Raw genomic sequence first — 12465 nt, 5'->3', positions numbered from 1 at the left:
CAGTGGGCCTTGTAATAATGTAAAGGACTATGAACATTTTTTTTAAGCATTACTTGATGATGATATACTACAGTTAGACAGTGTTAGCAGATAGTGAAGGCTTCCCAGAGTGGGAGTGTCATTAAGGCAGGGAAATGTCAAAGCCCATTTTAGATAAGTGGTTTCATCACAGCATGGAAGTTGAAGAGAAAGTGTTTGGTGCCTTTTTCAAGAAGAACTGAGTGTTGTCAGTAGGGTGGAAATGGCCTGGGGAGAAACTATCATAGGTTCTACTCCAGAAACAAAGATGCTTTTAATGTGGGTCCTCAGGGATGTTGGTCTTGCTGAGACAGAGTGGGGTCGGAAGGTGATATTGCAGATTCTGAGAGTAGTAGAAGGAGAAGAAGAGGCAACCAGGGAAATGAAAATCAGCCTGGCCTTTTCCCTAGTACGGAAGATTAACTGGGCTTCTGGCCCTGTGTCCAAGTGGGACACGGTTCTAACCATGGGTATAGCAATTTTGGCCAGCCAGACAGGACAGGAGTTCTCCAACAACAGCATGGAGGAGAGGAATCTTGAGCTCCAGGTGCAGGAACAGCCTGAGATCCACTAAACCCATGGAGGTAGTTGTGGGAGGAATGCTCCAAAACTGGGATTAGACCTGATTCTTCATTGTGGTCATCTATAGTATTAGGACACTCAATGTCCCGTGTATTTTAAGATGCTGACTTCAGCCTGGTGAAACATGTTGCCATGGACTCTCTCTTGAGCCCATTATGGGGAAGCAGGTTTTCCAGGAACTAATTCTGAGCAAGAAAACTGGAATTTTATTTTTTTCTGTATTGGCTACAGAGTGAGAGAGAAGGATGAAGCATGAAAGGCATCGCAATATGATCGCAGTGAGTCATTAAACTTGAGGGATGTGTCCTGAAGGTGCAGGTCATGGTGAGGCTGCTGTTTAACAGCTGTCAGAGGCAAATACTTGAGATGAGCCTTCAAGGCTATGCAGCATGACTGGCTCCTACAGAAATACAGTTTTTAATATAATGCTATTTAGGGAAAGGTGATGGTTCTTTGACACATACGTGGTGTTTCTTTGGCTATAATATCTAATCACTTGGGTTTATGTTACACTTTGTGTTGTATGGAGGAAAGAATGAGATCTTTTTAAGTAGTATATTTGTTTGGAGACGAAGTGATTTAACTTCATTGAAGCTGTAGTTTTTTGATTTGGGAAAAAATAGCTTTGGAAGGGCCTTACAACATCTGACTCCTTTGTAGAGTGGGATCAGTCTGGCTTAAATCACACTTGAGATGCTTATCTTAAAGTCTTTCATTAGCAAAGGACTTTCATGCAATCTATCCTAATGATTTAAATTCCTCACTGTTACCATATTTTTGGGGGATGTGTACAGAAAATTGTCTTTCTAGTTGTTTGTGTTTCAGAATATGGCTCTAAGCATGCAAATTCTCACACAGTTTAACTATAGGGACACCTGTGCAAATCAAACTCATTGTGCCTTGATCTGAGCATTGAAAACTGGTCATGTCATCTCTCCATTCCTCCCTTTCCCATTTGCCAGCTGGAAATGCCAGGGATGAATTTGGTGACTCTGTGACATGCTGACCAAACACTCCTCCTTACAGTGGGATGGATGTGGCATTAGACATGGCTTTTCCAGGTCATTCAGGAAGTCTCTAATGAAATGCAGTATTGGACTCTCACTTCCCAAGACTTAGTTCTGTAGCAGAGGCAATGTCCTGTCTCTGTGGGATCTATTGAACCTTGTTAGCAAGTAAGAAGCAAACAAGAACTGCTCTGTCTGTGCCAAGTTTGACATTGCCCTTTCCCATCTTCCGGTGATCCAAGGGTCTTGGTGATTGCTCAGCTATGGGAATAATTTCCTCAATTTAAAATGAAGTGTTCATGTTTGGAGTTTCTTCCTCTCCCCCCCCCAATCTTCCTTTGTCCAATTGTTTGAAAGAAAGACTTAATTGTGTCAAGCTTGCATGAGGAAAGCCAGGCTGTCCCCAAAACCAGCCTGGAGTCAGGCATGGAGGGCAGGAGGACGTGCCCTTCTCCTGGGGAGGGCTGGAGGGGGAGCAGATTCCCACTGCTGCTCATGCTTTTCTCCCCAAATCTGAATGCAATAACCAAAGTATTCCATGAGCACAAATCTACTTCGTTGAACAAGTCACATTGCATCTGGGGCACAGAAGAAATGAGGCTTAAAAAAGCTTATGAAACTTCCTTTGTCTGTACCATATTAACTTATGTGGCTTTGTGCTTTCCATCTGACTAAGACACTATTTCCTTCTCCTCCTCCTCTTCCGAGTAGAATGTCTTCCATGGAATAACAGGCAGCAGCCTGAGATCAAAGACCTATTTGTTCTGTTGCTAGTTGACCCATTGACACATGCCAATTTCTTGCAATTCAGAATTAGTTGTGGTAGTTACTGGCTCAGTGCCCATTTGGTACTTGGGGATTATGCACTGGAGTTGACAGATACAGCAACAGTCAGAGGTGCTGTTGATAAGAGGTGGAGAGGTCAGGAGATGGAGATGAGGTGGGCTCATGTCAGTAAGTGCAGCCCCTCTGTGATACTGTGGGGAGTGAGATGTGGACTTGTAGCGCTGAAGTTCCCTGGCTGCGGGCTTAATGACTTCCCCTTCATCAGGGGTTGATGAACCACTCTCAATTCAGATGTTTCATAGGCAGATTTAGCTTTATTTGAGATCCACAAAATAAATGCACTTATTTTATTGCCTTCCTGCTCATCACTTGCATTCCCTAAGCTGGTCTTTGGCCTGGGTGACCCATATGCCATGGAAAGTAGAGTTTTAGTAGGTTATTGGTTCACATAATGAGCATACATGGGGTTTGTTGAGAATATTTGGTGTTTCAGGGCTTTTGTTGTGTTGTGGCATTGATATTTCAAAAGGGAGTGAGGGAAGGTGCTGACTGAGAGCCGTGGCTGCATTGAGCAGCTGGCATATATTTCTTTATTAGAAAGCATAAATGTGTTTGCAGTTGCTTTTTTGAGCAAAGCAGAACTGCATTTTAGTTGGTCTGATACTGCTTCTTGGTGCTGCCAGCTGCTGTGCTGCCAGCAAGTGTTTGTCCTTACTGGGGATTGCTGCTCTGTATCAGAATTTGGTGGTCACAGGGCTGATGTCCACATCTACATTCCCTTCCCACCCAATGTCTGAAGCAGAGCTCTGGAGACCCTATGCTAATCAGTGTGGGGGCTTTTCCTTCAGGAATGTTTTCACCTGTACAAACCTAGGAAAAAAAGGGTAAACTGCAGCCAGATAAGATGCTTCCTTTTGAGTTGTAAGTGTTGTGGTATTTAGGTAATGATCAGTCATTCTATGAATCTCATGGTCTTTGAGGAGAACCTGCAACTTGGATAGCCCAAAGCAAATGTTCAAATTTGCTAGGAACAGCTGCTGTTTTTAAAGGCTGTTTCATGCCTTTACTTCTCTGACCACTGCTAGTAAATGCCACATGTTCTGGTATGAGGATTTTCATATTTCCCTTTCACTTCTATGTTACCTCACTCCTTGAAGTGTAGCAGTTCCAAGTTTACTGCAGATGGTTCTGCCCACAACAGCAGATTACAAACACATCCGTGATATGAGAGGAATGTGATTATTCAGTGATTTGTTTATAGCGTCTTGCCTTCTAGGTTCTTAGAGTGCTTCAAAAACTTCAGGCAAACTCTTGAGTCTCCTTGTTTTGTTTGTTGCTTTTATTCAAATGCAGGAAAAACTGAGGCTCTACTGGCTTGCTTTGCAGATGCTGCAGTAGCTGGTCCATGCCTGTTGGTCTTACTGTGTGCAGAGCATTTGCAGGTCTAGCTATAGTTATTAGAAGAGACCTGGTTTCTGAGAAATGCTGGAAAAGCTATCTGGTGCCGGAGGCAAAAAACACTGGCTGGGATGACAGCCCCATCCTGTCATAGTAAATCAAGACTGTAAATCAATATATGATAGTAAATAAATTTGTTGCTGCTATAGTAAATCAAGACTAACCCACAGCAACAGTAGAGCCTCTTCTGAAATCCGTTTTACAAGGAATTTTGTAGGATTCATACAAAGTATTCCCTCCTTCACCCGGCCTTGTACCATCTTGAAATGGTCCCTGTCCTTACGCAGGGCCAGGACTCCTGAGGTCAAGGGCAGACCAGGGAGCCATGGTTGCTGCCTAATCTTTTAAATGCCAGATCCATGCCTGCTTCTGCTGTGGTTTGCCGCCCGACAGCAGCTGACACATCACACCATCTCTGATCCGCCCCGAGATTTGGGAGCTGCGGTGGAGCCCTGTCTCCTACCCTGGTAAATCTGCTCCATTAATAGCTATCAAAGAGCCTGAAGTTTCCATCCGAACTTTATCTGGCTTTGCAGTGAGCTGGAGGATTAAAAACTGTCGCAGGGGAAGGGAGGGAGCAGCCGTGGCTCACCCGGAATAGCCTGACCTATGACGGCACGTAGCAGCCCGGGGAGGGGAGCTGTCCTGTGAGCTCACGGGTTATTAGCAGTGAGCACAGACATGTCTGCAGTCAGCAGCACACCCAGGGCCAGCTGCTCCATCCCTGCCTGCTTCAGGGAGTCCAGGGGATTTGTTAGTACAGCTTGCCAGCACAGCTCTTTGATGGGGGAGCTGGGAGGAGGCTTGAGGGCCAGCGTTGTGGCGCCAGCCCTCTGTGCTGCTCAGAGGACTTTGGGTTTGACCTCTGGGCTGGTGTGTGGGGCAGATCTGGTTATGAGGAAGAGCATTTTGAGGAGATAACCACTGTCCTGCTGCAGCTCAGGGCTGTTGTCTCTCTGCTGCATCACAGCAGGTAAAAAAAGGGATTGTTGTGAGGCTAGGGCTTGCCTGTAGGACCAGCAGACATGGGGCACAAGCTTTCATCTACCACATGGGGAGTAAAAATTGAGATACATAAAATTGAAATACACAGAAAAGCCTTTTGCCAAAAGTAGCTAAACAAAAACATGAAGTTATATCAAATGATGTATTGGTGCTTGTTAGTTTTCCTTGCTTGCTTTTGCAGTGCAAAGATGCCTGTAAATCAACCAAAACCAAATGTTTAAGTTGCTTTAGCCAAGTCAGCGAGCTCAAACACCATATATTTAACCAATTCAAGCCCAGACAAACCCTTTTTTGACCCTGAAAAACAGTTATAAGGTATTGTAACCAAGAAATTTGTTAGCTTCTAATGGGTAGCATTGAGCGTAATATTTTTAAAATCTCATCCTTCCATGAGACTGAAAATGCAGTAAATTCTTTTAAAGCACCTCTCAGTTGCCCCATCTCTGTAGAGCTATGATCTTCCAATAGTGTAGGAAGCAAGAACAGGGTTTTTTTTTGTGTAGTCAGGGATTGACTTCTCACAACCTTTCTCTTGTACCTGGTTTTGTTTTCCTTGCTTTATTTCTCTGCAGGCATCCCCAATTCATCTGTTTCACCCACCCCTTGTCACCACTGTGGAATCACGCAGGGTTTCTTCTTCCTTATTTAGAGCTTCTCCTCACCTGAACAGGCTCCTGTTACAGCAGGAGCTTTTTCCTTAGAGATAGGCTGGGAGTTGGAGCCCTTTGCAGTGCCCAGTGTTCTGCAAGAATTGTGCAGAGCATCTCAGTGGAGTGGAACAAGATTTTCCCAGCTGGCCAATGATCCCAGACTAAGTGTGCATGTTCCCCAAGGGGCAGTAGAATTGGAAATTAACTCCTTGGATATGATGGAAACAGGCAAGTGTCTCCCTAATGAATAGTCTGTGAGTGCTGCTCAGTGTTTTACACCAGGAAGCACTGAGGCTGTTCTAAACCTTTGACCCTGATGACATACTCCAGATTCCTCCCAGTTAAATGCTCCCCTCCCCTCCAGGCATGAAAGCATCACATCTTTTGACTAGCCAGACAGATGCATTGCCCTGTAAAAATCTCCTTTGTATCCCCAGTAATTCTATTCATCTGCACATTGATAACATAATTCTGTTTTGGAATTCACAGCTTGCATGCTTTATTGTTATCAGTGATGGGTGCTGTTGGTGTGCCTGCTCTTGGAACACCTAGAAAGTCACCCAGCAGGTGGGAAATCCCTGCTCCATAGATGTGACAGCCTAGGGGAGTGCAGCTGAACAATATCTGGAGGAGTTGCCCATGAGAGATGAGAAAGATGAGGCCATACTGAATCCTTCTCTCCTGCTGGCATGGCAGAGGAATGTGTAACCTCAGCAGCAGTGTTGGGATGTGTCCTTTGCTAGAGTGGGTGAGCACTGGAGACACCAGGGCCTGGTGTACAGGACTCTACCAGCGCAAACAACATTGCCCCTTCTCTCTCCAACAAGCTCTTATGTGCCAAGGGGTTGTGAGGAAGAAGGGAATATTCATGCTGTCTATGTCCTGCTGTGTAGACAGATTTACCAAGAACATCAGGCATTTGTAGCTTCAGCGTTTGTTGCTGGCATTTGAGCTGTAGAAAGTTGTACTTAAAATTCTGGTGGTTCTTGGTGACAGAGACGGCACTTCTTGTCTGTATGTCCTTTTCCTTCCTTTTGCTGACACTGGTATATCTCAGCAATTTATGGAGGTGAAGAAAAGCTGTTGAACAGAGGGAGAATGAAAAACAGTGATTCTCTCCTAGACATTTAATCCCAGCTGAAATAAGGGGATTTAGGAGCTGGATGCTGAATGATTGCACTGATTTATCACATCTTCCACTACAGTCAGTTACTGTGATCGGGGTGAGATGGGAATATCTGTTCATGTATGGGGGAGAGAGGAACTGAGATTAGTCACATAGGCATAACAAGTGTCCTCCACCTCAATAATATAAAAAAACATGAGAGTGGGCCAGTAGGAGCATGGCCAGTTGGACTAAATTGCTGTTGTAGGTCACTTCAGATTGAAAATATTCTATTCTACATCCTGTTGCATGATCCTTTTCAATTACATTTTGGGGACTAATCATGAGAGATTGATCCCTGCCTTGCAGGGGAAAAATTCTCTGTTGTTCTCTGAGAAGATCCATGGGTAGCAAAGGCAGCTGGAGGAAACTGGTTTGGGTGACTGTCATGGCTCTCTGGCAGTTCCTCAGATTCTGGGAGCAGTTACTAATGGTCTTCCTGAAGACCTGATGTCAGTAACAGGGACCTGCTTTTTTTGCTTTAATCCCCTTCTTCCCAAAAGGGGCTGAACATGATAGCTGGGTCTGTGGGTAAGGGGCTGTTCTGCTATGCTTAGCAGAGCAAGGGAGACTCCAACTTTCCAATGCTTTCTGCCTCTTGGGCAGTCATGCCCTTTCCAGACAGGGCTGCCTCACTTTTTTTATTTTTTTGGCATGATTAGGTTTTAGTTTTGATTCAGAGAGATGATATAATCAGCCCTAATCAGTTACAGGGTATATCCCAGTCTCCTTACAGCTGGAGTTGCTTGGGGCATGGAAATAAATAGCTGCTGCCCTCCTCCACAGATTTTCCCAGACTTCTTGTGATGAATGTACCTGCCAGTCCAGAACATGAAATGCTGTTTTGTTCTAAGCCTGGGAGCAATCCACTTAGCTGCATGGAGAGGAAACTAAGAGAGAAGGGTGATAAGAGAAGTAGTCTGATAAGGATTTTTTTACAGGCTGTGGAGAGCTGTGTTGTGCAGGAAGGTGGCTGCTGACACTCTCAGAAGTGACACTTGGACTGAGTGTCACACAGATTAGTGGTGTAAGGTCCCCAGTGGCTCTCAGCAGCCAGCTCTTGCCAAGCATGTGCATAGTGAGAAAAGGTGGAAGGAAGGTGGGACTTTTGCTGCTCCAGCCACCCTCCCTCCCTGAGATCTCTGCGCAGCTTTCTGTGTTTGAGAACCATCCAGCTGTTCTTGGAGCAGAACCCCACCCTGTCTGGACTAGAGACTAGTGTTAAATCAGGATAAGTGTAACTACACAACACAAGGCATAGTAGGGATGTGGTTTGTGTCTTGGTGGTTCAGGAGAGAACTGGATTGCTATTGCCTTGTCTGCAAAAAGCATTAGATCAGCGAAAGACAAGCCTCAGTCATGCTTTTCAATACAGCAGAATGTAAGAGGTCCAAGTTCTTCCTGACTCATCTGTAAACTTGTTTTCAAACTATGATGTGTTGAAAAAGATCCTGAAAATTTTGAGCAGAAGAATAAGGGCGACTTTTAAACTTTTCTTCTCTCAGCCTAAGGACCAAAAACATGCAACTGTTTCTTTGTCTCTGCTTTGCTGTATGTGTGTTTGAAGTCTCCTTCTTCTCTCTACACAGGTCCTTCAGAAGCTTGGTAAAGCAGATGAAACAAAAGATGAGCAGTTTGAACAGTGTGTGCAGAACTTCAACAAACAGCTGGTAAGATAATTTGCAATATGTAATTGCACCCTGGGTTTCAGTATTAGCTTCCAGTTATGTGCTGCAATGTGTAATTAAAGGCCATTAAGTTAAACAATGACATAGGCCTATTGAAGTGACCCATAACTCATAACTTTTCTCTTACAAGAAATGACACTGTGACTTCAGGGTCCCTTTCGTGGAATCAGTGAATCATAGAGCGTGCTGAGTTGGAAGGGGACCATCATGATCATCAAGTCCAACTCCTGGTCCTGTGCAGGACACCCCAAGAGTCACACCATGTGCCTGAGAGCATTATCCAAATGCTTCCTGAACTCTCTGTCTGGTGCTGTGGCCACTTCCCTGGGGAGCCTGATCCAGCACCCAGCCACTCTCTGGGTGAAAAACCTTTTCCTGATATCCAGCTTAAACTTCCCCTGCCTCAGCTTCATCGTGGGTTTTGCTGGTGCTTGTTGTTAGGGGAAGTATTGCTTCTGTTTTGTGGTAGGAAATATGTGCCACAGCATAGCTCAGGTGGTGCTGAAGAAATCTGTTACCCTTTTGTGGCCTGACACATTTAGGACCTTTTTCTAGAGCTGTTAGTGGCAGCTGCATCATGTCTGTTGAGACTCAGCAGATGTGGTTGTGTGTCGCAAAACCAGCTGAGTAGGGATTTGCCACAGCTGAATGTAATGAAAATCCTTCAGTCTGGCTTTGACTTATGTGTAACCAGAGCTGATTGCAGATTCCTGGACACTAATTCTTGCTCTCTTGGCAGCAATAGTAGCTATTGCTCCTGAAGCTCCTGCAGCATGTCTGTAGAATGGCCAGCAATGATATTCTCTTGTACATGGCAGAATACATTTTAATTGCTTTCTGACAACATGACATTACCAGATGTGATTTTTTTGGTATAATTTTTAAGCAATTAAGAAATAACCTTTTTAAAAGAGAAATACAAAAAACCTCAAATCCAGATTTCTAGATGTGACTGTCTGGGTTGACTTTTTCAATTTCCAGAGGTATGAGTTCCAGTGGTGCAGTGAGGAGCCTGTTAAAGGCTGCATCTTGTATCCCTTACATCTGATTTTTTTTCCTGTTTTATGGAGCAGACCATGAACTAAATTCCCCAAATAATTAATTAAAGAAGCTGGAGAATGCTCTGCATTTGCTACTTGGGGTGTGCTGGTTTTACTTAGGCCCTCAGTTTCCTTACTACTAAAATAAATGCAGACAATACCTGTTTTACAGGGCAAACCATGAATGTGAGTTAGCTGGATTCTTAAGATATCCAGAGCTGAGGACTAGGGGAATAAAAAGTCAGCTACATATACATATATATACACTTCTTTATTTTTTTATGTATGAGGTGTATGTAGTATATTTTCTGTGACCTTTCATTACAAAGTCTGCTCCAGTGGGGAGTGGAAGCCTGGAGGAAAGCTGACCTTTTGCTGCAGGCTGGTGACAGAACATCGCTGCTCTCTTGTGGAACTGGCTAGGGTGTGAGCAGACAGTGACCTTGTTCACTGGCTGATTAGAGGTTCCTCTGACTCTAATAACTGTGTTGGACCACTTTGACATGTGTTTCTCTGTGTAGGCTGTTGAGGAATATAGTCCTGGTCTAAAAATCACTTAAACATTTTCAACCAATGTATTTATGGTTCTCTCAAATAGTGGTTGAGTGGACATAAAGGAGGGCATTGCACTTCTTAGATAACTCTCTGTCATCAGGTTCATATAAGAGCACCACTCTGAGGTCCCTGAATGGTATGAACTTTTTAACTCAGATGGATTTGCTTTGTGACAAAAGAGATGAACACAGCCATGCAGGTGCAGGGCATGCCAATCTCCTGAAGGCTTGACAAGCAGCAGAACTGCCCCTCATTACTCCCTCATGGAGATTCTTTGGCTATTAACCTACCCAAACATGTCTTTGAAGGCTCTCTCCCCCTTCCCTTTCCCAGTGTCACTTGTGTTCAGTCATTGGCACAAGGAGCTGTCCCAGATATTGTCCTTGCCGACCTGGGAGCAGGAGTCCTGCTATAAAGGTGCAACTCAGCCCCTGCCTGAGGTGTGCCAGGCTTTGGCTTCTCTTGCCCTTTCTGAAGTGCTCACTGCAGGGACAGTGTGAGGCTGGTGGCAGCTCTTACACCTGGCACTCTGTGTGCTTCTGCTTGGTAAAGCAGCTGGGTTTTGATACCCTTCATCAGCTGCCACTTGTGTGAAAGTTCTGGGCTGGTTTTCAGCCTTTCACACCAAGCACAGGAGAGGGAAGCTGCTGCTGGCACAGGCTGCATCCATCTCTGCCTGCACCACGCTGTGTTGGGCACAGCCCCTGCTGCAAGGCAGGCAGTGGGGACTGCATCTTCCCTCTTGCAGAGCATGTTCCCATTACAGTCAGTAGCTCAGAGAGAGGGTTTCTTCCCAGACAAGAACCCTTCACACCCAGCAGTTTCCATTTCAGCCCTAGGTGGCAAAACAAGTTTAACAGCCTCCTTGTGGTACCCCAGGGTGGAACTTCTCACCAGTTGTTCAGGCTCTGTGTCTTAACAATTCTAAAGTTCTGCTGAGTGGGGGCTTACCTGGAGCTGTTGTTTCACTGCTTCCCCTCCCTATAATTACACAGTCTGCTCTTCTAGCCCTATATTAATCTAATCTGGAACAGGACATTACCTCCTGCCCCCTCACATGTCGAACATCCCTGCTGATAATAAAATCATTCCCCCTAGAACTGCAGAATCAGAGAGCTTATGTAAAGGGCTTGCAGTCTAAAATTAGGATGAAATAATGCCTTTTTAAGACTGGGGGAAAAGGGTTCTAGGAAACCTGTCTGCTACCAAGAAGCAGCTCTACAGAAAATCACATACTTAGCTAGGGCTTGGTTTCAAGATAAGAAAGCACAGAAAGTTATCAAAACACTTTAGTGTTTTTCTTTCACAGAGCTGTAAGTAATGGGCGGTTCATTAGGTCTTTGGGAAGGGAGAGAGGTTTTCCAGCCTCCCAAGCATAGCACTTTTAAATATCCATCTGTACACTGTCCTTCCTGTTATACCTGGTTGTGTTACAGGCTCATGGGTCTGAATTACACTGTGATTGCAAGTATGGCAATATCTACTCAAACAAGATGACACTTACGTGTTTAAACATCTTCATATTAAGCCATACCTCTGTAACTTCCCTCTGCACATCTTTCAACTCTTTGATAACTGGGAAGTTGATTTGTTTTTCTGGTTCCAGTTTGACTCTTTTCCCTACTTTTTTTACCATTTGGTTTAAGAAGCATCTTTTAAATGTGCGTTCAAGAGTGTTGAAAGTTTCTGTTTTGGATTCTATTTGACAGTTTCTAAATGCATTGTGAGAGGTATTTTGGAGAGAGCATTGGAACAGGCTCCCCAGAGAAGGCATCCCTGAAGTGTTTGGAAAACACAGAGACGTGGAACTGGTTTAGTGGACATCGTGATATTCAGTCAAAGTTTGGACTTAGTGATCTTGGAGGACTTTTCCAGCCTTAATGATTCACTGATTTATGCAGAATTGTGGCAGTACTTGAGGGTTTACTATAGGCTGCTTGAAGAAAGCAGGTGCTGCATGCATAGAGAGAAAGCAGTGGTCTTAAAGTTACCCCAAAATTTTATGGGAAGGCATTAATGCTTAAAATAATTTAAAAAAAAGCCTTTGTAGCAAGGGAGCTGCTTTACTGGTGGACAGGAAAAAAATCAACAGAAATGCCAGAGAGGAAACTGGACAGGAGCCAGGGGAGCTGGGAAAACAGGATTCAGGGTAAAACTCTCAACATGGGTCTCTCATTGAAAATCTTTCTGCTTATAGATCTTACAGGCTATAAAGTCTGTTCACTCTCTCTGTCAGTCTCAGTACTTTTAAGAGACTTAGTTGACTCCATAATGGCAGAGATCAGCTGTAACTGTGAGTTTAAACATCAGTAAGAGGTGACTGAGACCACTCCATCTGCAGGATGCAGCACCACATTCTGGTGAGGATGCCTGGAGAACACAGAAGGCTGGTTCTGCATTGCTGCAATTGCTTGCTCCAGTTTTCAGCCCTGACTTGTAGGTTTTTCAGGTGATCTATCTAAAAATATTGATTAGACATTTGATTGTGGCACTGGCTTTCTGCTGAGATGA

The 12465-nt window shown here is 44.5% G+C and overlaps 1 protein-coding gene across 12 annotated transcripts in view; it reads left to right on the top strand.

Annotated features, from left to right (window-relative positions):
• The window catches only part of BIN1 (bridging integrator 1), a 92839-nt gene that overhangs the window by 29545 nt on the left and 50829 nt on the right, over positions 1-12465 (top strand). For all 12 annotated transcript variants that reach the window (XM_058839327.1, XM_058839324.1, XM_058839326.1 and 9 more), the window contains exon 2: positions 8261-8341. In XM_058839327.1, coding sequence (XP_058695310.1) covers positions 8261-8341 — 81 coding nt within the window. The remainder of the gene's footprint in view (positions 1-8260; positions 8342-12465) is intronic.

Source organism: Poecile atricapillus, chromosome 5, assembly GCF_030490865.1.
Source record: "Poecile atricapillus isolate bPoeAtr1 chromosome 5, bPoeAtr1.hap1, whole genome shotgun sequence".
NCBI lineage: Eukaryota > Metazoa > Chordata > Aves > Passeriformes > Paridae > Poecile > Poecile atricapillus.
Note: the sequence above shows the minus strand (reverse complement) of the source record. Positions and strands in the feature narration are given on the sequence as shown.